Genomic DNA, 27361 nt, shown 5'->3' with positions numbered 1-27361 from the left:
TGCGTGCATGAGGCTGTTCAGCCATGTTCCAGCTAATTCCTCACACAGGTGGTCAACACTCTCCCTCAACACTCCCCATCTTGCTCTCTCTCTCTCTCTCTGCCCCCCCCCCCCCTTCCTGTGCTTGCCCAGGCTCACTGAACCAAGCAATTGCGTCCGTCTGTCTGTCCTGCACTGTTTAAGAAGAAATGTTGCCTCCCGACTCTATATCATCCTGACTGCAGTAGATTTATCATTGAGAAATACTCATCCAAGACCATTAAATATAAATCCAAAGTCACGCTGGAGTAAAAGCACAATTAAAGCACTTAATGTGAAGGATTGGCTCGTGGAATGGCTTGATAACCTAATGAAAATCACAGTTTGTATTTTATTACATTAACTGTTATGTGCAGTCAATTTGCTGTATAATACTACATTTATTGTGCCTCTGGTCTATTTCTTTAAAAACTGTTTAATTTCCCAATGTATTGCTACAGCTTGGCTGCACATCTCCATAGGATAAAATTCTTATTGTCAAAAAATAGTTAAGTCTAATCAACATGCTGTATGTGTCACATATGGAGCATGGCACCGCCATCTGATGTTAGGCTGCGTGTTCTCCCCATCAGTTTGTATTCTGCTGTCGCTCCAACCAGATACAGATATTGGAGTAACATCACTGTCAAGTCGCATGGATGGAGCTGTTAATCCACTATTTGGGACAAAAGTTGTTCTTTACATCTTTTCGCATTCTGGTGGTGTTATAGCACCACCTAGCGTATGAAATAAAATAGCACCAGTTTCCTTTTGAAAGCTTTTGCCCAGTGAGTGGATGACAGAAAGTAAGCTGAATCACCACAATTAAGAGTTCATAGCTATCTATACGTTAAAATGCGTTCAGTGTCACGAACTCTGCAGTTGTTATTAAAGATGCAATAGATAGATAGATAGATAGATAGATAGATAGATAGATAGATAGATAGATAGATAGATAGATAGATAGATAGATAGATAGATAGATAGATAGATAGATAGATAGATAGATAGATAGATAGATAGATAGATAGATAGATAGATAGATAGATAGATCAGAGTAATCGAGACCCCACACACACACACCCACACACACACAGAGAGTCACATAGCTAAGTTGCCAGGCCTCTGTTTGGACACAGGCACTTTCTGAACCACAGAATGTTAAATAAACCAGTGAAAGAATTCCACTATGTCAACATAACCTGAACATGTGGAAAGCCCGGTGTGCGTGTGCACGCGCGTGTATAGCAGAACAGTGTGGTGTCTGTCACAGGGCAGTCCTGAAAACACACACCTTCCTGTTCACGGAATGCACAAAATCCAGCTGCTATGGCAACAAAAAAACTGCAAGTAAATCTCTTTAATTTCGCTCATGCACGGATGCACGCACACGCACACAGTGTCTCTTGACTGAAGGCTTTGAATAATTTTTGTATTTGTTAAGTCTTTTTGTCTTCATTTTTATCTACAAGTGCATAATTTCCTAAATTAATTCAACACACAAGGAATAAAGATCAGCTACACAGAATAGCAATCAAATATTATGATGAATTATTCAGTAACTAAATTTGCATCTGGGAAAGTTGCTGTTACCAATCTAGGAATCTCATTATGTAGTCTATAGAGCCGCAAATTGTTGCTTTTTTTTATTTATCAAGATGTTTTAAGTTTGTTTTTTTGCTAAAATTATCCATCCAAGATTTCCAACGCAAAACACAAAGGGTGATGTCGTGCCCTGATGATGTCATTTAACGCCGACGTTAAACTGCAGTGACGTTCTTCTCTGTCGACAGAACTTCCGGCTTGCACGTGTGTTTACAGTGGTGCAGACGTCTAAATCTGAGGGCTGATTATTGTCCTAAAATCCACCGTCAGAGGTTGTGCTGCGGTTAAAAGATGGGAAAACTGAATGTCGTTGTGCTGCGATATTTATCTCGTGATGACTTTCGGGTCCTGACAGCAGTAAGTAGCGACTAAGTAGCTAAGCTAAGAGTCACCACTGCAGTTAGCCTTTGCTATGGTAGTTCGCCACTCTCAATTACTAGTCTAGAATCATGTTTTTTTATGACAGACAATGTAGTAACTGATGTAATTTCATCTGTTATGGTAGAGGTTTTTGCTTCCGTTGAATATATTTGTCATGCTAACACAGTAAGCTTGTAATGGTGTCATCACTGTGTTTTCAATCGCACTGTAGTTCATTAGTATTGATATCGTCAATCTGTTTCTGTAAACTGTTTTTCACTTGGCATGCTTATGCTCACACTGTTCTTCTACGACTCTACCCAAAACTTCATAGGTTGAAATGGGGATGAAGAACCATGAGATTGTTCCGGTGAGTCTTCTGTCCTCCATCGCTAGCCTCAGACATGGTGGCTGCAACAAAGTCCTCAGAGAGCTCGTCAAACATAAACTTGTGGCCTATGAACGCACCAAGAGTAAGAATCATTTTAGTTGTTCTTTTGAGGGTTTGTTTTGGAGATGTTTTCCTAATATTTATGATTATTTCAGCGGTGCAGGGTTACAGGCTGAATTACGGAGGGTATGACTACTTAGCTCTGAAGACCTTGTGCTCAAGAGAAGTCATTATTTCTGTTGGGAACCAGATGGGGGTTGGTAAAGAGTCAGGTGAGAAAGCACACGGATCTAATTTGTACTCTGCAGTTAAGTTATAAAGTACCGATTTCTGTGCTGCTTTGAAAACCTCAACAACGCATTGTTTTTAAAAAGGAGACCTGTGTTTACCTCCTGCAGACATCTATATTGTTGCAAGTCCAGATGGGGAGCAGTATGCTCTGAAACTTCACAGATTGGGTCGCACCTCCTTCAGAAATCTGAAGAACAAGAGAGATTATCACAAACACCGGAAGAACATGTCCTGGCTCTACCTTTCTCGTCTTTCTGCCACGAAGGAGTTTGCCTACATGAAGGTACAAACACCAATCGGATGAGGTGTGTCTCGCAGGAAGACTTCAGGCTGGTGCAGATTTGACTGTTCTCTTTTCTTTTTCCAGGCTTTGTACGATCAAGGCTTTCCTGTTCCCAAACCTGTGGACTATAACAGACATGCTGTGGTGATGGAGCTAATCAATGGATATCCGCTGTATGTGAACAACTGAATGTGACACATTCTGCTCTTGGTTTCTGTCCACAGTCACAGTGGATTCTCTCCATCCCTCAGGTGTCAAGTGCATGAACTGCAGGACCCATCAGCTCTTTACAGTGAATTCATGGATCTTATAGTCAAACTAGCTAATCATGGCTTAATCCACGGAGACTTTAATGAGTTCAACCTAATGATGGACAACCAGGACCACATAACGATGATCGACTTCCCACAGATGGTGTCCACTTCACATCCTAATGCGGAATGGTTGGTGTCTCATTTTTAATAATGAATGAGGGCCAAAACCATCCATTCAGTCATGTTATCGGTTGTCTTTTTTCAAAATATCCTTCCTAGGTATTTTGACAGAGATGTCAAATGTATCCGAGATTTCTTTGCCAGGCGATTCAATTACGAGAGTGAACTGTTTCCAACGTTCAAGGACATCAGGTAAGTTTTTATAATTCAGCCCTAAGAAATTCTGTCTTACTGTTTACATTGTCAAAGAATACTTTTATATACCTCTGTTGCAAGTTGTGAAAATTGATCTAAAAGTTGATGATGTAAAAGGTTGTTGTTTGTTTTCATAGACGATCTTACTCTCTCGACGTTGAAGTCTCAGCCAGCGGTTTCACCAAAGATCTGGAGAGAGATGGAGCGTTGCTACATCCAGCTGGACCTGATGGAGAAGAAGAGGATGACGATGATGATGATGAAGATGAAGATGAGGAGCTGGACAAACATTTGAGAGAGGAGAAGGGAGAAAAAGAAGATGAAGAGAGCTTAGACATAGAAGAATATAAGGCTGCAATTCTGGAGTTGGAAGGTCTGAAAGTCAGTGACTCGCACACACGCACGCAGGATGAGGACGAGGAGAGTGAAGGTGATGAAGAGGAACCTGGGATAGCACCTACTGGAAGTGATGATGAGGCAGACAACGGTCATGATGAAGAGTTTAAAGAGGCAGAGGATGAGTGTCCAGAGTTGTTTGACCTGTCTACCTCCAATAAAGACTTTAAGCCATTCAGGTATGGAAATTCCTACTATAATTCAGCTTTTTTTGACTCAAGCTCACAGACTTTCCTATATGATTTGTCTCTTGCAGAGACTCAAGCAGCCTTCTGCACGTAGCAGAACACAGGAGGATGCGGACAGACAGTGAGGCCACAATGGGCAGTGTGGGGAGCTGTTCCACCATACCACCGGTAATAAATCAGTTTGTTATTCAATACAGCTATAGAAGAGACAGGCTTATAGCAAGAGACTGTTAAAATATAAACACACAAGTCAGTTCAGGTAGCAGCGTACAACAGGACAAATGTGTTATCACATGTGCCATCTGTATGTGTGACTCAACATTGTCCTCAAGGTGTCAAAATTTGCTTAAGAACAGTTGGTCTGTAGCTGAAGCTGCAAGGCTACGTTCTGTTGCTGTCTGTCGTGTCTGTCGTGTGACTGACAGCATTTGCCTTCGTCTGTTGTCGTTTCTGTGTTTCCTGCAGGATGTGGTGCGTCAGAAGGTACGCAGGCAGCTCACCAAACAGCAGAAGGCAGCACAGAGAAGACGCCTGCAGAAAGGAGAAGCCAACTTGGTGACGAAATCCAGGAGAGAGAACCAGAGCACGATCAAGTCTAGCGTGGAGAGCGCCTCCTTCTGGGGATGAAAGAAACTTCAGGGACAAACAATATTAGGACAACGTGTCTCCTGTTTGATCACCATTTACTGGAAAGTTGCCTAATTCTTCTCTCTGGACATTTATGAGTTTTGGTGGAAAGATTCATCGAGAGCTTGAATCCAACATTTCTTTAATGTAAATATGGACAATTTAAACTTCTGAAACCTTATAAAAGGTAATACAATTATGTCACCATCAGTAATAAAACTGATTTCAAGCATAACACAGCAGCATCTTTATTATCATCTCATATTTCCCATTGATTGGAGGTCTGCATGTGTTGTTCAGAAAAAAGTGTGTGTGATGTTAATTTATACAGTCTCAAGGAATTTCAGTTCTTTGACTCTTATAATTTCAATGGGTTGCCACCCCCATTCCCCTAGCAACCAGTCAAAAATCTAATGATGGACACAAATGTGGAAGGATGTACACACCGGGGTACACCGGTGCTTCCAATGTGCAGAGATACTGGAAGTCAAAGTAGTTTTGTTTCACAGCACAGAAATTTGGTTAAAAATGCTATCAGATTTTTGTTCATTTCTATGTAAGAAGCTTTGAAAGAGTAGATGAATTCAGACATGAACAATAGCTATTCATGTTGAAGTGTGAATGGAGCTCAGGCCCTGAGCTCTGTGGCTTCAAATTAGTGTGAAATGTCCCGCCCCCATTTGCCCACGACACTGCATTTTTTAAAAAACACACACAAAAATCGCCACATGGTGAGCATTTCACAATGTATCACACAACTTCAAATGAAAGGGTCTCATTTTCCTCACTGATGAAGGTGAATTGTGCCGTCCAGTTCAACTTGCTTACTTGGGTCAGGTCTTTAACTGTCAAAATGTGTTCAAGGATTAGCCAGCTGCACAGCCAGAGGGGAGGGACTCGGCATTCCAGCTCTGCACCTCTGTGTGTGTGTGTGTGTGTGTGTGTGTGTGTGTGTGTGTGGGTGGGTGGGTGTGGGTGGGTGGAAGGGGCCTCGTAAGCTAATTGGCAGCAAGGGTGACAAAGGTGGTCCACTTCAAAAGCCAAAGCCTGGTGAGATGTTGATGCAAAAGGAGGAGGAGTTAAGTAGGTGGAGACAGAGATGAGGAGTGGCTTTCAGATTTTGAGGTTGTAACTGACGAGGTTCCCATTCAGAGTTTTGATGATGGTGGCTTTTGCTTATGTCCAGGATCATGAATGATATTTTGATGGACAATTTGAGTGGGGGAAAACAGTGGACTGCAGTGTGAATAATATGAGTAAAGAGGAAGTGAAAGGAGAGGAGAGCATCATGTCATACCTGTTGCAGACTGAGACTGATAGCAGCACCAAAGACTGTGAGTAAACCGACATCAAATTCCAATTGTTGCACTGTGTTTCTGACCTTTTGCAGAGTGGGTAACCGGTCTTACCATCTTACGAGTGGGGCCAGGGGTGTAGAAGGTGTTCACCTTACTTTTATAGTGCTGTTAAAGCCTTAGTTGCATTTGAGTTGGCACACAAAGATAAAGGAAGTCCATGTTTACCTGTTTGGAGATCAGCTCAAGCTCAAATGGTTGGCTATAATCTTTATTCCTGTCAATGAGTAACTCCACCATGTGCGTTCAGTATAGTTGTGTTTTATTTCTAATGTGCACAGTGAATGTGGTGGCCATGCTCCATCATTACTGGGGGCAGAAGCAGGTGCAGCGCTCAAAGGGTTCCTCTGGTGATTCCAATGGGTCGCTTGGAGACGGGGACGTCCGTGCGGAGAGCCTGATTTTGTATGAGTCCGCCCCAACCCCGGGCCCCCCATACGTCTGTTATGTTACCCTGCCTGGCGGAAGCTGTTTCGGGAACTATAAGGTTTGTTTGACACATATGTGTTGTTCAAACCTCACAATTCCAGTGAATGGGCTCATTGTGACTCAAAAAACAGCCCCCAGCTCAAAGAAGGCATGTGATTGGATGCCTCAAATGTTTTAATCACACTGCTGCTTTTAGCTTTGATCCTGTAGCTTTAATCAAGTGTGAAATCGCTGAAACAGAACTAAGGATGTGTGTTCGAATCAGCTCTAGCGTCACGCAAATAATATCTGAGCGCTTCTGTTGTAAGTGGCGCCTTTTCTCACCCTTTTCCTCTCACCCCTCATTCATCGCATCTGCAGGTGTGTGACAGTCAAGCTGAGGCTCGGCGGGACGCGGCCCGCGTGGCTCTGATGAACTCCCTCGTGAACGAGCTGCCGTGTCGATGCATCGACGCTCAGTTCATCACTCAGAGTTTGCAGCAGGCGGCCACCCACTGTGCTGTGAGTGCAGCACACTGCTCATTATAATGCAGATGAGGAGGAATGCTTTTTATGCTCGTTGTCGTTTGTAAAGGTCTCGGTGGAAGATGTGTGCGACTCCAGTACCAGTTTAGGAACCTACAGTTTGTTACTCCACTCCTACATTGGGAGAACCATGCTGGAGTTTCAGGTAAAACATGGCATTTGTTTCGCAGAAAGCTTTTCTTTCTTTTGTCACAGGAGTCACTGAAAGTGTGACGCATGTGACAAAGAAGGTGCACCTTGTGATTCACAAAATATCTTCAGTTGCACAGCATTTAAAATGTTTTAAACAATCTAACCGTGATCAGTCCTCACTGTTATACCTTTGATTATTAACATGCCACTTTACTCTCACAAGGACCTAGAGAGAAGTGTTATTAAAAAGTCAATATTGTATATAATTGTTTCACTTTCCCCATGCAGTCAATGCTGGAGATGTCAGAGTTTGGTGGACGGGCAAAATATCCCTATATATTAGGTAGACCATGTACAACATCGCCCCAAACTACGTGTTACATTTTCCATTTCTGTAGCAGTACATCAGTATCATTCGACTGTTTTTGTAAACCCATAATGCCACAGCTCTTAACACGTGGCAGCTCTTCAGCCACATAGTGCCGTATAAATCGGGGTAAAGCCTACCTGGTGGGTAAACACTACGCTATAATTCCTGCCCAAACCAAACATCACTTGTGTGTGTTTCACCAATGTCAACAGAATATGTTTCCATCGTCACACCAGCAGAGATGGATGTTGACCTTTATTATCTAAGTCTCTCTTTTAGGACCTCTCCTCTTTCTCTCTGTCTCCTGCTTTTAGGAGATGATGACTGTATTTCAGTTGTTGCACTGGAACGGGACTCTGAAAGCTTTGAGAAAACGACAATATTCCCGTCAGGTAAAGAGTTCACCAAATCTGATTTGTGCCTTTGATTAAGCCTCACTGTGACAATTGATTATTGCCTGTCTCCTCCATCAGAGTGTGATCAGCTATTACTCTCAGCGAGGGTTAGATGAGCACATGCGCAGCAGCTTGGCTCTGGACTGGCTCGGACGTGAGCAGAGATCACCTGGCCGACTCGGAGAAGAACTGCAGGTGGCGCAGAGGGAACTGGTGCTGGCACGGCGACGAGGCATCGAGTTGCGCTTCTACAAGGAAAAAACTGACATCCTGAGCCTGGCTCTCAGTCAGACCTATATTCACCACATGCCTGATGCATTCAGCCAAACACCAGTTCCCACAGACCAACAAGAACAGCTACCTTTACACAGACTGTATCACCAGGACACAGCAGTCCAGGTAACCCCACCCTGCAGTCTTTCATCGACCCTCCGTAAAAACTCAAGGGAAACACTCTTTCAAACCTCTGACAAGCACAGACCTTCGGGGAGTCCCCCAGTGTACACAGAGCAGACCTTTGTACTTTTAGAAAAATAGACTGAAGCCGAAAATTAAAAATGAATTATGAAAATTGCTTCTGGTGTCTGTGAATTGGCTAAAAGCTCTTCATGTTCTGCCTTCACAGGATTTTAAGAGTCATCTAATCCCATTAATGCTTGTCCATAGAGAAATAAGATTTAAAGACAGGTCTGTATTTGCGTCATTTACAAGGAATAACATTAATAACACTATTTACACAATTTAACGAGGGGTTTCATCAAATCTGTTTGTTTTTTTTACTTTATTCATTTATTTTGTTATGGTTTTTGTCATTCTCTTCTTATAAAATGTTTGTCTTATTTGAAAAATACTGAATATATATCATCTTTCTTAGAATTGTAGAGCTGTAAATCTAACTACAAATTTAGTCTACATCTAGAAGAAACTGAGATCTGCATGAGGACTTGTAGTAAAAAGTTGCGCATAAAAAACAAATGTTTTGCTGATATGTATAAAGTAACATTTTTTTCCTTCCTCTTTTGTGTAGTGTTAAAAATGGCTGGTCTGATCAACTGCAAAGAGACAGCAATTATAACTGCATTTTGCTCTCTGTGATCAAATACACTCCTCTTTTTTTGAATAGTAATGGTCATGACAGTTTTCACTCTTTAAAGGGAAAGACTAAAACCAAAATTGTAATGTGTGCTTATGCTGCTTGTAATATATAGACATTCCTCCCCTGTGAATTCCTTTTATTTCATCTTTGAAACTTAATAAACATAACAAAAGCAAAAACCAAAATGCTCAAAGGTGACTGCTATTGCAAGTGTTACATCAATAATGTAATAAACATGCATATAACATTAATAGAAGCTCTAAAAAAAAATATAAAAAGTTGTAATTTACGTACACATAAATTGTAACGAGATTACATTAGAAGCGCCATCTTTGAAGTGTGACAGTAGTTTGGACTCCCTGGCTTCCCGTAGAGAGGTGGAGTGGTCACGTGGACCAAGATCGCGTCCCTGAGTTCCTCTAATAAACAAACCGAATGACAGCTAGTGAGCTGCTCCGTCGCGTCGCTTTCTTGGACAGTGAAATCGCGTTTGTAATGTTTTGGAAACACAGTACATAGAAGATTGTCCACTGGCTCTCAGAAGACATTTAAAGAGGAAAATAGACCGTCGCGTATCAAGAGCTACGCGTTCCTTTAGCCTAGCTCGCCTTCTGATATGTCGCCAACTGGACTTTTATCAGGAAGGAGTGGTTGTTTTTTCCAGAAAATTCTCCTTTGGATGTAATGACGTTAAGGACATGCTTGTTTTTGTCTCGGATATTGCCAGTGTTTTATCTCCACAGACCTTACGAGAGTTTTTAGTTTGCACCGTGTTTATCTTGAAACCACAGCCTCGCTGTTGACCCCCGATCCACCTCTCGGACTGCTCCAGCTATTGATTATTGCTTAAACACAACTGGTTTACGCATGTGAGCTGCTCGTTTTCAGCTCATCTGCATCGTTTATACCAGTTGACACGGTCGGATTGCTTGTCGAGATGATTCAAGCTGTGTAAAAAGCTGGTGGGACCGTCATTGATCATCATGGAGGCAGTTCGACCGAAGAAAACAAAGGCAAAACCCGTCGTAAAATCAAAGGTTAGTCAACCCAACAGTCGTTTACCTAGAAAACTAGCATCTGATGCTTTTTGCATTCATCAGGATTTCAGAATTGTATAGCATGACACGTGCTTAAACCATATATAATCGATCTTGTCTGTTAAATGGTTTCAGCGAAAGCCAGCGGAGGTTAACTCAAGATCCACCGCTCCTCCAGCCGCCCCGGATGATGCCACCTCCTCGGAGTTCACTGAAATCCCTCTAAGTTCACCATATCAGAGCCCAGAAGAGGAGAGACACGAGCCCGATGCCCAACTTGAGACTACAACACATCCATCAGATGAGCTTTCTGAGGAACTGGAAGCCTCGTCATCACATACGTTAGCCGCATCACTGTCAAATGTAGCTTTACAGTCAAAGCAGACTAAACCCAACCCAGGTGATTTGACAGAATCAAGCAGAGATGAAGGAGCGGCGAGACAGGACGAGGAGCACAAAGCTACAGATGAGACCACCAACCTAGTAAAAGACACACAGCGTTGGAATCTGGTTCAGTTTCAGATCCCAAATGCACCTACGGCCCCTGCGCTGTATCCTTGTCTTGCAACACTGGAGGAGAGCTCTGAGATTCATCTATGTGACGCAAATGTGAAAAACCCAGAGTGGGAACCTGCAGTATTATCACTTCCAGAACAGGAATCCTCACCTCCGAGTTTGCAGCTGGAGTCTGTAGCTGAAATTTCAAGGTCTAAACTCTACCCCCAATTACCCAAGACTGCTCCAGAAATGCAGGTAACTTTAACTAGTGATTAATGACAACAGCCTTTTACTGGTATAGTCAACACATGAATTAGTTAGGCACTATTTGTGTGTAAAATAACCTTTTGGTTCTACAAAACACCACAGGGGATTTGAAATAAAATCGGAAATTGCAGTACATGTGTTTTAATTATCCCAATTTTGTGAAGTTACTTACGCAAGCTAACCTTAGAATTGTAGTTTTTAGGACTGCATCTGCCTGTCCTCTCTTATAAAAAGATGCTCTGTTCAATTTGAGATCAGATGACTGACATGGACATTTACATTTTTGTGAAAGTTAGTCACGGTGGTCTCAAACTGAAACTTAGCCTATGCTTCTTTACTCACGTCTAGCTTATTCTGTCCCATATTAATGTTACCATCTACAGCCGTTCACCCCAGAGCAGCTGAGCATCTGGGAGCCCGCCGGTGGTTTACGGACCTGGTTTGAAAGTGTCGAGGTTTGTGCGACACAGTTCTACGCTTTAGCGCGGCAGGAAAACCACGAACTGACCGAACTGCTGCAAAACTACTGGCGCTGTCGTAGACAGCTAACCCAGTCACACACACAGCTTCATACACAGTCCTCTGAATGCAAGAGCACGCAGAATCGCCTCTGGAGCTTCAGGGAGGAACAGCTTACACTTCAGGTGGGGGTTTGACCAAAACAGAAGCTACACCAAGTTAAAAGTTTGCACACACCTTCTCAATGTGTGGACTTTATCTTCATCTCTGTCACCTTCTACATTGTAGATTCATAATAAAGGCATCAAAACTGTGAGGCAACACACATGGGACCTCACAGTGAACAAAATGGTGTCAAATATTGTTCAAATTTAGATTTTTCAAAGTAGTTGTTTTTTTGCTTTCATGACAGCTTTGCACATTCTTGCATCAGCTTAGTGAGGAATTCACCTGGAATTGGTTTCAAATAACAGTTTTGCCTTGTCATAAGTTAATTTCTGGAAATTTTGCCTTCTTATTGTGTTTTAGGACCATCACTTGCACTGTGCATGAGAAGGGTTGATCCACAGTTATCAGCCCTGTCATTACTATTATTACCCATATTTTGGCACTCAGCAAAGTAAAGAGGAGTCCAGGTTCACCTTAAGCGCCTCAGATTACAGCCCACAGCAGCACTTCACAGAGTATAGGTAGCAGACACATCTCAAAATCCTCAGAGGAGACAGCGTGAATCCGGCCTAATTTGTGCAAAAATTACATCAAAGTCAAACCATCTAAGATATTAAGCATATTTTGGTTTATTTATAACTTTATATGTGATTCTACATGTGTTCCTTCATAGTTTTGATAGAACAGAAATAAAAGTCACTGAATGAGAAGGTGTATCCAGACTTTTGACTGATTCTACACTATTTATGGTCTGCAGATTAAGCATTTAACCAGTGGTTCATGTCAGTTATCTATGCATGTGTCTCATCAATACAGGGTGTATGTGCAGATCAGTCTAAGGTGTGTGGCTACCACCGCTTCCAGCAGGCAGACTTCAGTGAGGGAGTACTGACTGAGCTGAGGAAGCTGTTTGAAGCCCGCAGTGAGCTGCTCCATCAGAAGGTGGCGCTGCATGCTTATACTGCTCAGCTGTCTCGGCTGCAAGTGGAGTCATACCTGTATCATTTACTCAAAGGTGATGGACTTTTGAATTCTTGCCTTGGTGTGGCTGTCATGTTTTTGATACGGAAAACACTTAATAATATTTTCTTGAGCAAAGCGAATTTGTGAAATTAGTCAATACGATTGATTAATTAGGAGAGATAATTACCGGAGTACTGTGATGCATTACTTCATTAACTGTTACATCCAATAATTATGAACCTTTAATTCAGGAATGCTGAGTAAGAAACACGTGAAATTTAAAGCATTGCTTACTTTGGGCATCAGATTACTCTGGCAGCCAAACACAGCCTTGTTCCCTCCAGCCCCTGAAGGAGGCCATCAGCGTCCTCTTCAGCTTCACTCGCAGAGTCCTGGATGACACACAGTTTCAAACAGATGTCCATCACTGGCTTGAAAGATTGGTAAATCCACATGTTCACTATCGCACTTTGCTTACTCTGCTTTCCATAGGTCATCGTATTTTAGATTTTTATTTACTCTGTGGTTGCAGGTGGCCGTCCTCCTGCACAGTGGAGGATCAGATGAGCGTCTCTTCCTCCTCTGCCATCTTCTGTGCTGTCCTGCCGGAGTTGGCAAGTGGGCCGCACACTTCCTCCAGGTCAGATAGGAACGCTGGCTGCCAGCGACTGTTGTCATGTAAATAATCGTGAAGAGTTTTATTGAAAATCTTTGTCTCCGATCCAGGTTTGGGGGACCAGCTGCGGAGTACAGCAATTCATGCAGGCTCTTACCATCTTAATGTCTCCTGTCAGGTGACTGTGTGATTCCAATAAATAGGTTTTCCTTAAATTGCAAAAATATGGTTTCTGCTGTCTAAAAAGCGTCTGTCTGTTTTTTCTAAGACACCGTGCCGAGTTATTGGGACATCTGAAACCATGCGAGAGCCAGAGCTCAACAGCTTCTGGACCTGGATCTGGCAACTGGACGCTAGTGGACGAAGGGGGAGAGGAAGTATGTGTAGCAAGGCAATGGATGCATTTTAACCTTAAACTTAATAGCCTGGATAATAACCAAATTTAGATATTTCGATCCAAAAGATGAATAAAGGGTGTCAAATACTAAACTGAAGAACTTGCTTGTTATATGTAATTGTTTTTGTCCACTTTTATGTGGATAAAAAAAGACCAATTGAAGCTCTTACCTTCTTGATGTCTGTTTAGGATGAAGACCCAGAGAGTAGCTGGTTATTGCTCTGTGAGGAGGATCTGATCTCTCTGTTAACCCAGTTCCCATTCCAGCAGCTGTATTCACACATGTTGGGGATTAACACGAGGGGTAGGTGATTTACTCACTATGCATACATGTGTCAATACTAATAAGCCTAAATGGTTGTCCCTGTCCCTGCAGGTGGGTATGAGGCACAGACAGGCTCCAGTCAGAAGATGATGCGTGTTTTTGGTTTTGCATCGTCACTGATTGAAGTTCTGGCTCTTGGACTACAAGCCTATAACAGGGCACGCTACAGACAGCTAGTGAAACGGATTGGGCGCATGATAAGGCTAGTACACTGACAATACATACTGTCAAATCCAGTATACGGAGCACGACATGAATAATCAAAGCATATTCTTCCCTAGAATGACAGTGTGCTATGTCAGCGATCACTGGGCTGAGTATGTGAGCTTAACTGGTGCTGACGTAAGCGGCTTACACTCCCTGTCTTTGGAAAAACTACAGCTGGAGTACGATTATTTCTTTCTCAGAGCTGTTTTGCACGTGCTCCGAAACAAAAGGTAAGAAATCAGCCCTAGTTTCTATTTTGATAAAAAGTGATTTCACTATGAATGATTTGTGGTCCTCTCACAGGTTGGGCATTTGGTTGTTTATGTCTGAGATGCCATATGGAACTCTGTCCAGCTCCATGCTGTGGAAGGTGCTTTATGTCATGCAGTGTGCAGAGACAGCTGAGCTGGAAACTCTGAGCAACACATGTGATACGCACTCCTGCATGATGGGCCTTAGAGGTATCAATGCCCGACTTATACTGAAATTGTCTTACCTGTCGTCTGAAAACATGCCTGGAATTTTTGCTAAGGTTCAAAAATAACAGAACATTAAAAATAATTTAAAACCAACCACAGCAGTCTAAAGGTTTTCGGTCTCATCTAGACTTGTGTACTTGCTACAGACCCCCAGCACCAGCAGAGGTTCGAGCACTGGCTGTGTGAAGTGAACAGCTCCGATGGCATCTCCCTACTCACCGCCCTAGCACAAATGGCCACGCCCACTCGGCACTCTGACCCCTCATTCATCGCAACCATAAGTTTGCTGATTTACCAGGTACGCCGGGGTATTGGTTTGGGTCAACCCGATGAGGGCACGGTTTTCATCACCTTGCTCCACAAGTTAACAAATATGGGGTATTATTATTATATTATTATATTGTTTTTGCCACCTCTATGTTTCAGGTGTCTTATGTCAGTGTGTCTACAAGAGAAACTTATTCGAAAGTGGGGCGAGAGCTGCTGGCATCCATTGCAACAGTTCATCCCTACATTATCTCTGTGCTCTTGGAAAGACTGAGGGAGACTATAAAGACAGTAGGAATGGTTGGTTTTATTATTCCTTTAAAACTCAACCTACATGTTTACAAAGTTATTGTGAATGGAGAGTGCCGCTTTTTAAAAATTGATATCTCAATCATAAAGAAATGTGCACCTGTGTGTTTGGTAGGTGGCTCTGTACTTATGCAAAGAGCTTCCTCTCAGTTTGTGGAGGCCGACACATGAGGAGATCTGTGTGATCGGAGCCTGGTTGCTGCAGCACCCCCTGGCTGCGGTGGAGAACCGCCTGGCTTGTGTCATACTCGAGGGCCTGAACTGGGGTTACACTCAGGTGATTATAAATGCTTTAGTTCAGATGTCTTCAGTGTTGTCATCCATTTCCTGTTAAAGATGTCTTGTGTCTCCTGCAGGATGGCTCCTTGGCCTTGTCTCCATCACTCCACAGTGAAGTAGCGCTGCTGGTGGCTGAAGCCTATCAGAAGTACCTTACTGACAAACCCTACAGTGGCCTCATATCAGAGGGACTCAAACAGGTACCAAGCACACTCTTTGCTTCCAGCTGCCTCATCTTCTTTTGACATATCTTATCCCTGTTTCACCAATGTTCTTTGTCCTTCAGGTGTCCTACCTTGCCAGTGTCCTTCGTTTGGGTGTATCACCTGAAGCATCCTTTAACCAATGGGCGTGGCAACTGTTGCTAAGGTTAAAGCTTCACGCCAATGCCCAGAACCCCAAAGGGGCCTGGTCAGTCCCTGCTTTAACATCTAACCCCCCTCAAGAGCTTACACACTCTCCCAGCATGCACTCTGTCATCAGGGCTGTAAAAGCAGGCATTCCGATTGGGTGTTACTTGTCTATCGCCATGACAACAGTGGGCCATAGGTTTGTACTCTCACACACTGTTAATTACAGTTGATCACATGTATAAAATTCAAATTAAGTTAATCTGTGAATTTAATTCCTCTATAATTTTCTAGTCTTGAGCACTTTTGCTCGGATGGTGTTGACTTGTTGAAGAGCCTGATTCAGTCGCGCCACCTGAAAGCTGCTGTGCACCTTTTGGACAACATTCTCCCACCAACGTACCCTCTCAGCTTCTACCTGCTCAACAACTCTCAGTAAGACAGAAACCTAAACAAAGGATGTATACAAGAAAGGTTAATTATAGCATGGGCAATGTCTCCAACTCTTGATCGTTCCAGGTTTGTAAGTTGCATCCAGCTGTTTTTGCAGTATGACAGTGTGTGTCCTCAAGGTGTGACACAGCAAGTCACTCATCGGGTGGCACCGCTCCTCACAGGAGCCACCTATGGAGACAATATTCGACTGCTGAATAGCGTCATTCAGGTGTGCCACTTTGAACTGAACTTTTTGTCAACGCCTTATTTACCACAATAAATAACCCTATTTAAACTTTTGAGAAAACGTTTTTATTCTTCAAAGCAGTAACCAATGAAAAATTGGGATTTTCCAGAATCACGTTGTGGAGAGCTCTCTTCCCAGTCGAGTTGGCGTGGCAGCTGTCCTGGAGTTTTGGGTCAGGATTTTGATTCAGCAGAACTTCTGGTTCAGGGACAAAACAGTCCTGTTCCTCATGGATCAGCTCTGCTGTGCTGCATTCCAACACCACCAAGAAGAATGTGTGCAGAGACTTCTCTACCATGAACACAAGGTTTTCACACAGTCTTATCAGATTTTAATAATAATTTAGCAATCATATCTTATCTTATAGGTTTCACTTTTAAATGCAAACAGGTCCCTCCACTGCTTGGAAAATTTTAGAGAGCTAATAAAGATTTTGTATTGATTTCAATTTCCATGTAGAATGCCTTAGGTTATCATGGAGATCGGGGTCTGCTCTCCTCTCTGGTTGACTGGATTGCTGGAAATGCCACACCCTCATTTATCGAGGGCCCATCCCTCAGTGCAGAGGTACGTGCTCTCAAAGCATCAGCTTTGCATCCAAATATTTTAATAAACGGTTTTGTAAATGTCACGTCTGTAGGTTTGGTTCGCTTGGCTGGTGATGAATATGGAGGGCGTGTTTGAGGATGAGTCTCAGCTGAGACGTTGTGTAGAAAATGAGCTCCTCTCGGACACAAACATTTCTCCAGACCAAGCTTTAAAGGTATACAGAAAAATTCCTTACTCTATTAATTCATGGTGGTAAAGGTAGTTCAAAGAGCAGATTAATACATCTTATTGTGGAATTGTATCGTTCATGATCCTATGTACTGCATTTAGTGTTAACATTTTGTTTGTGTGTGAGTTAGAAGGCACAGCAGAAGCTGAAATTGCCAGTAGCACCATCTCTGCTGAGGATGCAGGTGTATCGCTGGGCTTGTCAGGCTTTAGCCACACCTCTTGATCACCCCCTGCTTCCCCTGGTTTGGCAGAAGTTCTTACAGCTCTATCTCAGACAGCCAGGACCTGAATATGGGTATGTACACTTGGTATTTCTGATAATGGTCAAAAGAAATGATTTCATGTCACCACATCAGCACGTGTGTTGTCCATTAGGCTGGCTGCAGGTGGATGTATTGGCCGAAGGTTTTTCCAAGCCTCTTCTCAGGCTGCTCTACTCAGAGACCTCAGACAGCGAATACAGGAGGTGTCTAACTTCCACCATGCTGCCAGCCAGGCTCTCAGGGTACCTCTGCCACATGCACCTTCATCAGACAGCCAGGGAAGTCCTGACAATCCACTCCAGCCTTATTTGACTTCTCCACAGCTGCACACAGAGTTGGTCAGGTATCTTTAACACACTGTATTCTCCTTCCTGACAGACAGCATCAGCCTTTATTGTGGGTTAAACATATCTCAGTACTCACCTGACTGATGTCTACAGGTTGTTTGGTGTATTTGCTTTGTGGTTGGATGATGAGATTCTGCAAAAGCAGGAAGTGTACCTTCCCTCTCTTCCTCCTGAGTATGATCCCCACAGGCTGGCACAGGTCATGCAGCGACAGCAAGTGGGTTTCTATTTCATTTTTCTATTTTCATTTTCTATTTTCATTCATATTTGCATTAATTTGATAAACTCAACATTTGAACAACATGGAGCCCACACAATTACATTTTTTTTTGCCATGTTTTACTTTAGGAACTATGGCTGGAATTTATGGATCAGGAGCGACTGCTGTATGATGTGAAAGAGGTTTTGTCACTGTGGGAAAAAGTGCGGAGTGAACCGGCTTTTTTACAGCCTAAAAACTTGGATCTCACTGAGAAAACCAACCGGACCAATGGTAAGGAAACACAACAGATCTGAAATCTGTATAGAGGTTTCTTTTTTGTTACTGCTTTATTGACATCTAGTGTATACTGTGGTGTGCAGCAAAGGACCGCATCCTCTCCAACCTGCAGAACCATCCAGTACCTCATCCTGCTCCAGAGCTGCAAAAGCAAAAGGCTCCTGTTGCTGAAATCCCTTCTGTGTGCCTCACTGACTCTAAAGCCGCTACTGATCTAATACAGACAGACCTCAGTATCCTCCAGGAGCAGGCTAGGTATATGTCTATATCATCAGCTGCAGACAGTCTATTTATACATGCACTAAAATGTATCTAATGCTTTGTTTTCTAGGATTGCAGTGGCACGCGAAGCCCAGCAGGTGGCACTAGAGCAGGAGTTGCTGGAAAGCCTTCCACTGCTATATAAGAACCAATCAGAACAGGTCACAATGGCTCTGGAATGTAAAGGGAAAGGAGGACAGCCATGCCAGGGAGCAGCAAACATCAGTGTCACTGTATGCCAGAGAAAAGCGAAATATAGTCCCTGACTGTGCTTGTCATAATGTCCTTTCTGTCTTCGATCCGTGTTTTTCTAGTGTGAGCGGGTCCAGAGGCAGGAGGCCGTGCAGACTCAGATAACATCACTGTGTCGGGACATTAAGAAGCTCCAAACAGACGCAGTGGCTCCCCCACCACAAAGCCTGGCCCAGGCTGCTGTCCACACAGAAAACTTTATCACGTCAGTATCAGTATAAACATTACGCAATGTGTCAAAATGAATTAAAAATCGACCATTTTGACCAAAACATTTGCTTTCTACATAGTACCCTGGTGAATATGTACAAGGCGCAGAGATCCCCAGTAGCGCAGCATGTTGGTGTGACAGCCTTCCACTTAATCGTTGCTTATGTTTGTGAGGACACTTTGAGACATCCCCCAACCCGCCAGTACCTCTCTTCGTGTGTGGAGATTCTCGGCCAGGTACACACATGCAAATGTATATTTTGGTCCTCACTGTGTCGTCAACCCCGTTTTAGGCAGTAAAGTGCACATAGCAGTTTTCTTACATTTCTACTACTTTCATATTTTGTACCAAGGTGTTCATACAGGGCAATGCTGATGAATGCAGCCGTGTCCTGAGGACCATCCTGGATCAAAGACGCCTTTGTCCACTCGTGGCTCCCTTCTTCACTCCCAATGCTGCACCCAGTCAGCTTGTCTTCCTTTATCAAGATATAGTGATGTCTTTAGACCTCAGCAGTGCTGATGTTGTATTCCTACTGCTTACAAAGGTGAGAGAGGACTCATACAGCCAAGTATATATAATGAACTAACAGAATTTGACTACCCAGTTCAGTAATGGCATCTCTCTGTCCTTATAGTTTGATTTGTCACAGTGGTTGAATGAAACTCACCCCGTGTTTTCGGAGAGAACGCGTTTGCTGGAGTTGGTTCACGGAGCTCTCTGTGTCTGCGGTCAAGACCCCGAGCCTGAACTTCTTATACCTTTTCACCTGTTTACAAAACACTGGACGGGCCTTTTACGCTACCACTTTCCTGACCATTACAGTGATTGCCTACGTCTCCTAATGACAAGTATGTTTGTGTGTGTGTGTGTGTGTGTGTGTGTGTTTGGGTGGGGGGTATAGGTCTCATCTTTCATACTTATCAAATATATTTATCTTGTGCTCATCACTTGTGAGTGTTTTAACCAAGTATTCTAACATCCTCAGGTTCATCAAACCAGTTACTGAGTCCAGAGTGCTGGAAGGTGACCCTACAAGTGCTTGGGTGTTTACCACCCACCCATCAAACCAAGATCAAAGCTGAACAGACACATTCCGTCTCTGATGTCACGGGATGTGCAGTCGGACCCTTTGTTCCTCCTTACAGATCCCCCATCAGTCTCTCCCCTCAACAAGTAATCACCTAACCTCAAACACATATTCTCTCTAATTAAAAGGTTTAATTCTGAAGTACTGTTATATGTTGCTAACAGGTGGATGAGACCATTGATTGGCTGAGTGATTACTTTCTCCGGAGTCGTCTTGGTAATCCAGAGCTTCGCAGCTTCGGCCTGTACTCGGCCTGGACTCCGTACGTGAACGAGGTGGTTTCCCTTTGGGAGCATTTAATCGGCCGTCTGATTAACGTGCAGCTCAGCAGCTGTGCCAGGGAGTCTGTGGGCAGCAGCAAAATAACTAAGGGTACGGGCAACACCTCATGTTTGATGACGAAAGTTAGTTCAACTGATGGAGCTATTATTTCATCGCAGCTCTACACGACCTCCACAGCAAGATTGTGAGATTATTTAAACCCTGGATCTTTCCTCTGGACACCAGCGATAGCAGGTAAGCAACTTTGAGCAGCAGATGCTAGCGTGATCACGGTTGACAGGCTTGTTTATGAGGGGAAGAGTCTGTTTCAGTGACCTGAAGTGTTACCCGTGGCTGGAGACTGAAGCGAGCGCAGCAGGGGAGCTGGTCAGCCTGTACGCTCAACTCACTGAAACGCTGCATCACAAATTCAGAGGTGGGGGTGAGGCCAGCGCCTCCGGCTTCATATAAGCGCTGCTGGGGTTTGAACTGTGCTCGTGTGTTGCAGAACGTCTGCTGCCTGGTCAGAGAGGTGTGCTGTGGCTGTGTTTGATGCAGTACTGTGAGAGCTGCACCGCTCCACGAACGCCCGAGTACCTCCTATACCTGTACCACACACACCTCCGCAGCCTGCCCTGGAGGCACCTGCACCCCGACACTCTGCTAATGGAGCAGCTTTTCAAAGTGAGGCCCTGCATCACCTTAAACCCTGGCACCCCCAGCACTGCACACTGGTCTAGACATGCAGCGCCCAGGCGAGCCTGTTGATTTGAAGCTTGGATCCCTGCCTGCCAGTTTCTATTATTAGCTCAGCTTCCTGTACAAAAAGTCCCAACATCCTATTCCTGGAAGTAAACTGTCTCCTCTACACCCAGATGGATACAAGAAACATAAAATATCTGAACTTTTTGTATCCTTGTATGCTAACTGAACTGGCAAGTGAGGGGACGTTAAGCAAGAAGAACGGGTTATATATTTATTTGTGACAAGCAAATGGAGATCTGTTACTAAGTGTGATTACATGAGATGACTTGTCCCGTGTCTCCAGGTGGAGAGAGGAAGTCCCAAAAGCTGTTTTCTCTATCTGGGAGAGGTGTTATGTGAGGTTAACTGGCTCAGCGTGCTGAGTGACCACTTTCGAGCAACTCCCGTGTCAGCAGCATGTCCAGCTCCACCAGACACCCACAATGAGTCACACAGGATGTTGGTCTACCTTCTGTACATGCTTGTCTTTCTAGCCAAGGAGGAACAAATGCTGAGTCAAAAGGTAAGTCCACAATTCCTGAATCTGGGATTCATCCTTTTGTTTTCATTCATTGATTAGTGATGACTTTTTATTCCTCCTCAACCTCCAGGACTCCCCTCTATTCAGTCTTTTGGTCCAGTCCACTTCTCTTCCCTGCTACCAAGTGGACTTAACCTCCTACCAGGGCATTCTGGGCTATGTCAGCACCCACTATCCCGCGTCTTTGTTGCTCGCTGGTGATTCTGCACCTCAGCTGCTTCTGAAAGTGCTGCGTTGCGCTGCTGGGCTTCAACACAGCGCTAATGAAGTTCCAAACACAGTGAGAAAACGCAGTGCTGCTTCTTTTGCAAGTCAGATCACAGGTTTATTAATGTCCCTTTTAGATTTCAGCAGAACATTAACATTAACATCTCCCAGCTGTGATTATTTTGTAGGCCGGGAAATACACAGACACAGCATCTGCACGTGCAAGAGCTCTTAGTGGTTACCTCATGTGTACACGTGGGATTAAACAATTTAGTGTTATTTCCTGGTTCTTTAGTACTCAGCCAATATATATATCCTAGAGGAGATGACGAGAGTGTTTCAGTTTTAAGATAGTTGGGCTGTATAATAAACAGAACCAGTCTGTGATGCCACATTATATTTTCTGCTACTATGTCATTCTCAAAAATAGCCTTTAATGAAGTAATGTCTTTCAATTTGAGGAAACCTTTTCCTGTGCATTGTGAGATCACGACAAAGTTGTGCAGTATTTTAGAAATGCCTGAATCAAACCTGATTTGCTACTTTGCTTTGGACAGGAAGAGACTCTGAAGGCTGGAGCGTTGGTGCGCTGGTGCGTCCAGTCTTTGGTGACTCTGGAACAGGGAGGCAACATCAGCCTCAACAGTCTGGAGGCTCAGCTGGAGACGCTGCTGGAGGGGATCGTCACCTTCAACCCGCCAGGTGATTTACCTCGCCCACCATCACGGCAACGCCTCTATGCTCGACTTTTAATGGTTCCGGCGTTCTTCCTCCGCAGAGACTGAACTGGAGCGGAGGCACATGGCGTTCTGCGGCCTGTTCAGCGACACTCTGGCACTATTGAATGGCGTCGGGGTCTCCACTGGAGAGGCACTTGCTGCCCATGTTATTACCTGGCTGGATCGGAAGGGGAGAGGCTTTCCAATCCTGCCTCTCCTCACAGCTTGCTCCCGCTGCCTTGCTTCAGTGCGGCATATGACGCGCATCATGGAGGCATGCATCACAGCGTACTTCGACCACGGTAGCTTTGTTAGCCTCCGTTTATTCAAACAGAACAATATCAATCTTTTTCTTAATTCTTCTATAGAACAAACGTTGCGTTCAGTTATTTTTGACTGAAACATGTAAGTGGGGTGTTTTTATGTCTCTTTTTATTTCAGTTGAGCAGGAGTCTTTAGGTTGGGGGCCTGTGTTGGCGTCGTTGCAGGTGCCCGAGCTCACCGTGGAGGACTTCCTGTCGGAAAGCCAGTCGGGAGGCAGCTTCTTGACGCTCTATGCCTTCATTCTGCAGCGCCTCAACACTGAATACACAGCAGCCAATGAGAGAAGAATCCTGGCCCTGATCAACACATGGACCAATCAGGTCTTTCCCAGGTTGGAACCTCCTTGTCTCTTTACTTGGCTTCATTACTTTGGTGTAATCATTCTCTCATCATACAGTCTACCACGCTACATCCAGTAAGCATGTTGGTGTCTACGGTGTGTGGCTGTATTGTGACTATTTGTGGGGTTTTTGGGTGTCCAGCGGTCCAGGTGATGAAGCCAAACTGTTTCTGTGGTGGCACAAGGCGCTGAATTTGTCAGCAGAGCAGCTGCAGCCACAGTCGGGCCAGACTGAAGTTTCAGGAGTCGTCATGGGCCTACAGAAGCTGGAAACCAGGCTGCTGCAACTGGGAGAAGAAAGACTGAACTCGGGGCTACTGGGAGCCATAGGCCTGGGAAAGAGGTCTCCCGTTTCTAATAGGTACATTAGATCGGAAAGCTTATGTGATATAGGGGGCGATGTTGACAGCTCAACCACTAATTAACGTATGTTTGGTATATGTGCAGTTTCAGGGTGGTTGTGCGCAGTCTGGCAGCATTCCTGTCCATTCAGGTTCCATCAGAGAAGGAGATTAGACTCCAGCCCACCAGTGACTTGCAGCTCTCCGCAAAAGCACAGCAAGTATGTAACAATATCTGCAAATAAGGTCTCTCCAGTTTATAGCCTGCAATTATTATCTAAAAATAACCGCTCTTTGTTGCAGACCTTGGGGATGCTGGAGGCCATGGCCAGCAGCAAGCAGTACGCCGAGTTCGAGGAGTCTGTGACTAAAGCGGCCCAGTTCATCCGGTACCCAGGACACTGTCTCAGAGATGGACCCCGACTGCTGGCCTTGTTGGCCAATCTCCTGTACCCCGACCTCAGATACCTGCACATTATTCATTAATGCGACTTTACTTGTTCGACTGGAGATCAGAGGATGTCTGCCTTCAGTGACCCAGAAAATAACTTTATGCACACAAAAAAACAATCTTGCTGGAGCACAATTCTTTTGCCAGTGGTGAATCGTTTTTACCTTTTTATTATCAGCGGTGTGGATTGTGTGAGCAATGATGGTTGGGGTGAAAATACGGGATTTGTTAGCAAGTGTCTATAAAATAGGCTGATCTGTGGTGACATTTGACTCTCTTCTCATCTCAAAAGTCTTTGCCTTTGTGTTTTTTCATGTCAGTTGCCTTTTTGGTTTGATTCTCAAATGAAGAGGATGTTGCACATATTTATTGATGCTCAAATTATATCAATCAATATCAGTATGAAAAGTAAGATTTGAAGGGTCCATAGAGAAAATAAAAACCAAAAAAACGTGCTTTGCTGCCGTACGGGATAGTTACAACATGAAATCCAAGTTGATTTTTAGAGTAACACACAGGCTGCCTAATAGAACAACAACTGCAAGTATTATTTTTATGTCCAGCCTTAAGTGCTCTCCTTCTTTCCGCCAAAGATGTGTATTATCATTTGTTCAGCTTTTTTGTTTTGCATATTTTCGCCTGCGTGCTTGTTCCATCCGTCACTGTTTTGACTCAGAAGCTGCCGTTGGAAAATAAACAGGCACTAGAGGCCCGGCTAAATACCACATGCAATGGGCCGCATCACTTGGCTTCCTTATAAAGTCATGTGTACTCCAGTGTGGTTGATGTTACCAGAACTGTAAAACCCACCACTAATCCGAACAACACGATTCAATATAGTTTGTGGGTTTGATTTTATGGCCGCTGGTTGATTACTCGAGTTGCTCTGTGCCATCACAGTAATAACCTGCAGCCTGAAGCTGTTGCCTCTGTTCTGAGGCTTAAATGTCAAACCCCTTCTCTCAGTGATCAGGAATGGGGGCTCTGCTGGAGTACAGAACATAGCAAGAGACTTTGTTCAATAGAAGGAGCTAAATGTCTCCCAGCTGGAGTTGACCATTTCCGCCCAGCGTCGAACCCGCGGCGCCTCTGATTGCAGGACAGGTCGAAACATGAGAGCTAAAGAAATACAAACCCTCACATTCTTCATACATGATGTTGCAGAGGGTCAAACTGAACTTAAAGCCTGTTATGACAAGCAGTTGTCACCTGTGTGTTATTCATTGTGTGTGTTTGTGTGTGTGTGACAGTTTTTTCATGGACTTGAGGGAAGGAAGGGTGGAAGTTTGAAGCTGCAACAATAGTGTGCTCACGTAACACAAACCCATTATCCTCATTTGACACCTCGTCCATCTGGGAGACAACCTCACTTAAGGTAACGGTGGTCTCTATGGTTACCGGACGGATAGAAGCGAGAGAGGAGGAAAGAACGAAATGTTCCGCCTGTTCGAGAGGAGGCGGCGGGAGACGCTCGCAGACGTGACTGCCTGCCTGTTCCTCACGCCTAAGCACCAACAATGTCTGGTTTATTTTCTGAACCCCGCACACACACACACACCGTCCCGTCTGTCACCCAATCAACCTTCCCTTCTCCCGCCATCTCGGACCCTGAGGCGGAACACAACTGCCTTACAGACCACCAGCACAGTAATCTCGTCTCCATGCTTGGATTACTGTGTCAGACACATCAGTGTCTGGCAGGTCCCATTGTTGTTATGGTAACCAATCATCAGGTCAGAAATAGTTGTTTCAAGGTTATTAGAACGTGGAGCCGTGTCGTGGATCAGCCGTCACCAACAATCTCCCAGTTTGCCCTCTTCAGACACATTTTAGTGCATAGTTAATAGGTATCATAGTTAATTAAGGGATTATATTCTAATCCAGTCCAATACATATTCATTTATGTTGTATATAAATACAACCCAGTCAGCCTAAGAGCTGAAAATAATAAGCAACTAGCAGAAGAGCATAAAAACCAATACAAAAGCTAGTAAAGATGCAATAACTGCACAATAATACAATTTTTAAAAATGAATACTAAAGCTTTGGGAGGCCAGTAGGAGGGCGACGTACTCTTGCATACACGTCCCAGTCAGAAGGCTCATTTACAATCATGAGATTTTTTATTGACTGACAGGGTTGTAGATACACCCACAAATCACAAATCACTGTTGGTTAGAGTGGCTTTAGAATAAGAAATGATCCAATCCAGCACTGGTGTCGCATCTGATGTTTCTGTACTGTCTCCCTTCAGCAGCCGGTTTCACATGTCTGACTGCTGTAGGTGTGTGTGTGTGTGTGTGTGTGTGTGTGTGTGTGTGTGTGTGTGTGTGTGTGTGTGTGTGTGTGTGTGTGTGTGTGTGTGTGTGCGTGTGTGTGTGTGTGTGTGTTCAGACGTCTTTGTAGAAAAAGACCCAATTCTACCCGTTTCCAGACTGATTGTCATTATTTTGACCTGTCTGTCGGGGTAATTACGAGCCGCTCAACTCTAATCTTCCAGTCTGCTTCATATAGATGCAGATACATTTAGTTTACTGAGCCCAGTTTAAGACTGTTTTAGCCTGACTTTTGGAGCAGTAATGGCTGTTGTTCCTGAGTGTATCACAGTCTGGTTGGGGGTAACACCTCACTGCTGACCAGTTGCTCTTCTGGGACAGCTGCACTTGTTCCACCCTGCTGCCAAAACCACGCGCTCAGCTGGACACACGGGAATGTCCCCGTGCATTCTCCTTCTCTGGGACTTCGCTGCACAATCCCATTGTTTTGAACCTTTCGTGTGCACGCAGGAGAGCATGTGTGTGTGTTGTGTGTGTGTGTCAGACAGCTTCCTCCACTGAGAACACCCACGTCTCTCACACCTCTTCACCGGGTCGGTAGGGATGGTGACTCAGGCCTAAAATGAGTCTTCATTTGTCTTTTTTTCCCCGCTTCTCACATTAAAACCGGAGCGCTTTGCCACTTTCCAAAAGTACAGTTTTGTGCAGTTAAACATCAACAGTGACTCAGACCTCAAGTGGCGACATAAATGTCGTGCGTCTTGAAGATGAGGCCTTTGCAGAGAAGCAAGAGCCCACAGTGTGTTATGGAAATGGTGATTCAGAATTGCTCATTAGGCCACTTTAGGCTTTGTTGCCTCATTTGCCACTTGAAGGCACCACAGCCTTGGTGGCTGCAGGTCAGGGGTATGTTGGATTATTTTGGGATTTTATTTCTTCTGTTATTTACTTTATGTTATTATATTTACAAGATTAGGTATTTAGTGTCAACTGAACGTGGGTTTGTGAGGGGTTAACCCGTCCGATCCGCAATCCCACACTCTTTCAAACCACAGTTTCCA

At 44.1% G+C, this 27361-nt stretch overlaps 3 protein-coding genes across 4 annotated transcripts; all 3 read left to right on the top strand.

Moving 5' to 3' along the window:
- The first annotated feature begins 1787 nt into the window (after positions 1-1787).
- Positions 1788-5023, top strand: riok2 (RIO kinase 2 (yeast)). The gene is made up of 10 exons (XM_003975046.3): positions 1788-1980; positions 2318-2456; positions 2530-2646; positions 2773-2948; positions 3033-3121; positions 3200-3391; positions 3482-3574; positions 3715-4152; positions 4230-4329; positions 4627-5023. Exons 1-10 carry the CDS (start codon positions 1915-1917, stop codon positions 4786-4788), a joined length of 1572 nt encoding a protein of 523 aa, XP_003975095.2. The 5' UTR covers positions 1788-1914; the 3' UTR covers positions 4789-5023.
- An 874-nt stretch (positions 5024-5897) lies between these two features.
- Positions 5898-9257, top strand: LOC101075992 (protein limb expression 1). Of its 2 annotated transcripts, none has more exons than XM_003975146.3 (6): positions 5898-6122; positions 6425-6630; positions 6933-7073; positions 7147-7242; positions 7914-7991; positions 8073-9257. In XM_003975146.3, exons 1-6 carry the CDS (start codon positions 6041-6043, stop codon positions 8529-8531), a joined length of 1062 nt encoding a protein of 353 aa, XP_003975195.2. In that variant the 5' UTR covers positions 5898-6040; the 3' UTR covers positions 8532-9257. The 2 variants fall into 2 exon arrangements, with proteins under 2 accessions (XP_003975195.2, XP_029686176.1); XM_029830316.1 differs by lacking the exon at positions 5898-6122 and adding an exon at positions 6162-6340.
- Positions 9258-9468: 211 nt separating this feature from the next.
- Positions 9469-24768, top strand: epg5 (ectopic P-granules autophagy protein 5 homolog (C. elegans)). Its single transcript, XM_011615886.2, has 45 exons — positions 9469-10127; positions 10263-10880; positions 11276-11536; positions 12336-12534; positions 12789-12925; positions 13015-13122; positions 13209-13276; positions 13367-13475; positions 13685-13799; positions 13872-14022; positions 14102-14257; positions 14331-14488; positions 14653-14804; positions 14933-15073; positions 15198-15359; positions 15439-15561; positions 15648-15910; positions 16006-16146; positions 16231-16375; positions 16503-16700; positions 16853-16960; positions 17034-17156; positions 17302-17468; positions 17549-17779; positions 17877-18000; positions 18132-18276; positions 18366-18537; positions 18614-18776; positions 18858-19000; positions 19086-19242; positions 19359-19553; positions 19644-19857; positions 19995-20182; positions 20261-20468; positions 20537-20612; positions 20690-20793; positions 20866-21041; positions 21406-21624; positions 21713-21922; positions 22407-22551; positions 22628-22870; positions 23010-23223; positions 23375-23593; positions 23680-23794; positions 23877-24768. The coding sequence occupies exons 1-45, from the start codon at positions 10074-10076 to the stop codon at positions 24057-24059; spliced, it is 7701 nt and encodes a 2566-aa protein (XP_011614188.2). The 5' UTR covers positions 9469-10073; the 3' UTR covers positions 24060-24768.
- Positions 24769-27361: the final 2593 nt, after the last annotated feature.

The sequence above is a fragment of the Takifugu rubripes genome, chromosome 21 (genome assembly GCF_901000725.2).
Source record: "Takifugu rubripes chromosome 21, fTakRub1.2, whole genome shotgun sequence".
NCBI lineage: Eukaryota > Metazoa > Chordata > Actinopteri > Tetraodontiformes > Tetraodontidae > Takifugu > Takifugu rubripes.
Note: the sequence above shows the minus strand (reverse complement) of the source record. Positions and strands in the feature narration are given on the sequence as shown.

Bases quoted from the DNA above. Each gene is read 5' to 3' on its own strand.
- riok2 (XM_003975046.3), top strand. From the start codon at position 1,915: ATGGGAAAACTGAATGTCGTTGTGCTGCGATATTTATCTCGTGATGAC. The intron at 2,949-3,032 runs GTACAAACACCA...TTCTTTTTCCAG, and splicing joins AGGAGTTTGCCTACATGAAG to GCTTTGTACGATCAAGGCTT. The intron at 4,153-4,229 runs GTATGGAAATTC...TGTCTCTTGCAG, and splicing joins AAAGACTTTAAGCCATTCAG to AGACTCAAGCAGCCTTCTGC.
- LOC101075992 (XM_003975146.3), top strand. From the start codon at position 6,041: ATGAGTAAAGAGGAAGTGAAAGGAGAGGAGAGCATCATGTCATACCTG. The intron at 7,074-7,146 runs GTGAGTGCAGCA...TCGTTTGTAAAG, and splicing joins AGGCGGCCACCCACTGTGCT to GTCTCGGTGGAAGATGTGTG. The intron at 7,992-8,072 runs GTAAAGAGTTCA...CTCCTCCATCAG, and splicing joins AACGACAATATTCCCGTCAG to AGTGTGATCAGCTATTACTC.
- epg5 (XM_011615886.2), top strand. From the start codon at position 10,074: ATGGAGGCAGTTCGACCGAAGAAAACAAAGGCAAAACCCGTCGTAAAA. The intron at 13,800-13,871 runs GTAGGTGATTTA...CTGTCCCTGCAG, and splicing joins GTTGGGGATTAACACGAGGG to GTGGGTATGAGGCACAGACA. The intron at 14,023-14,101 runs GCTAGTACACTG...ATTCTTCCCTAG, and splicing joins CGGATTGGGCGCATGATAAG to AATGACAGTGTGCTATGTCA.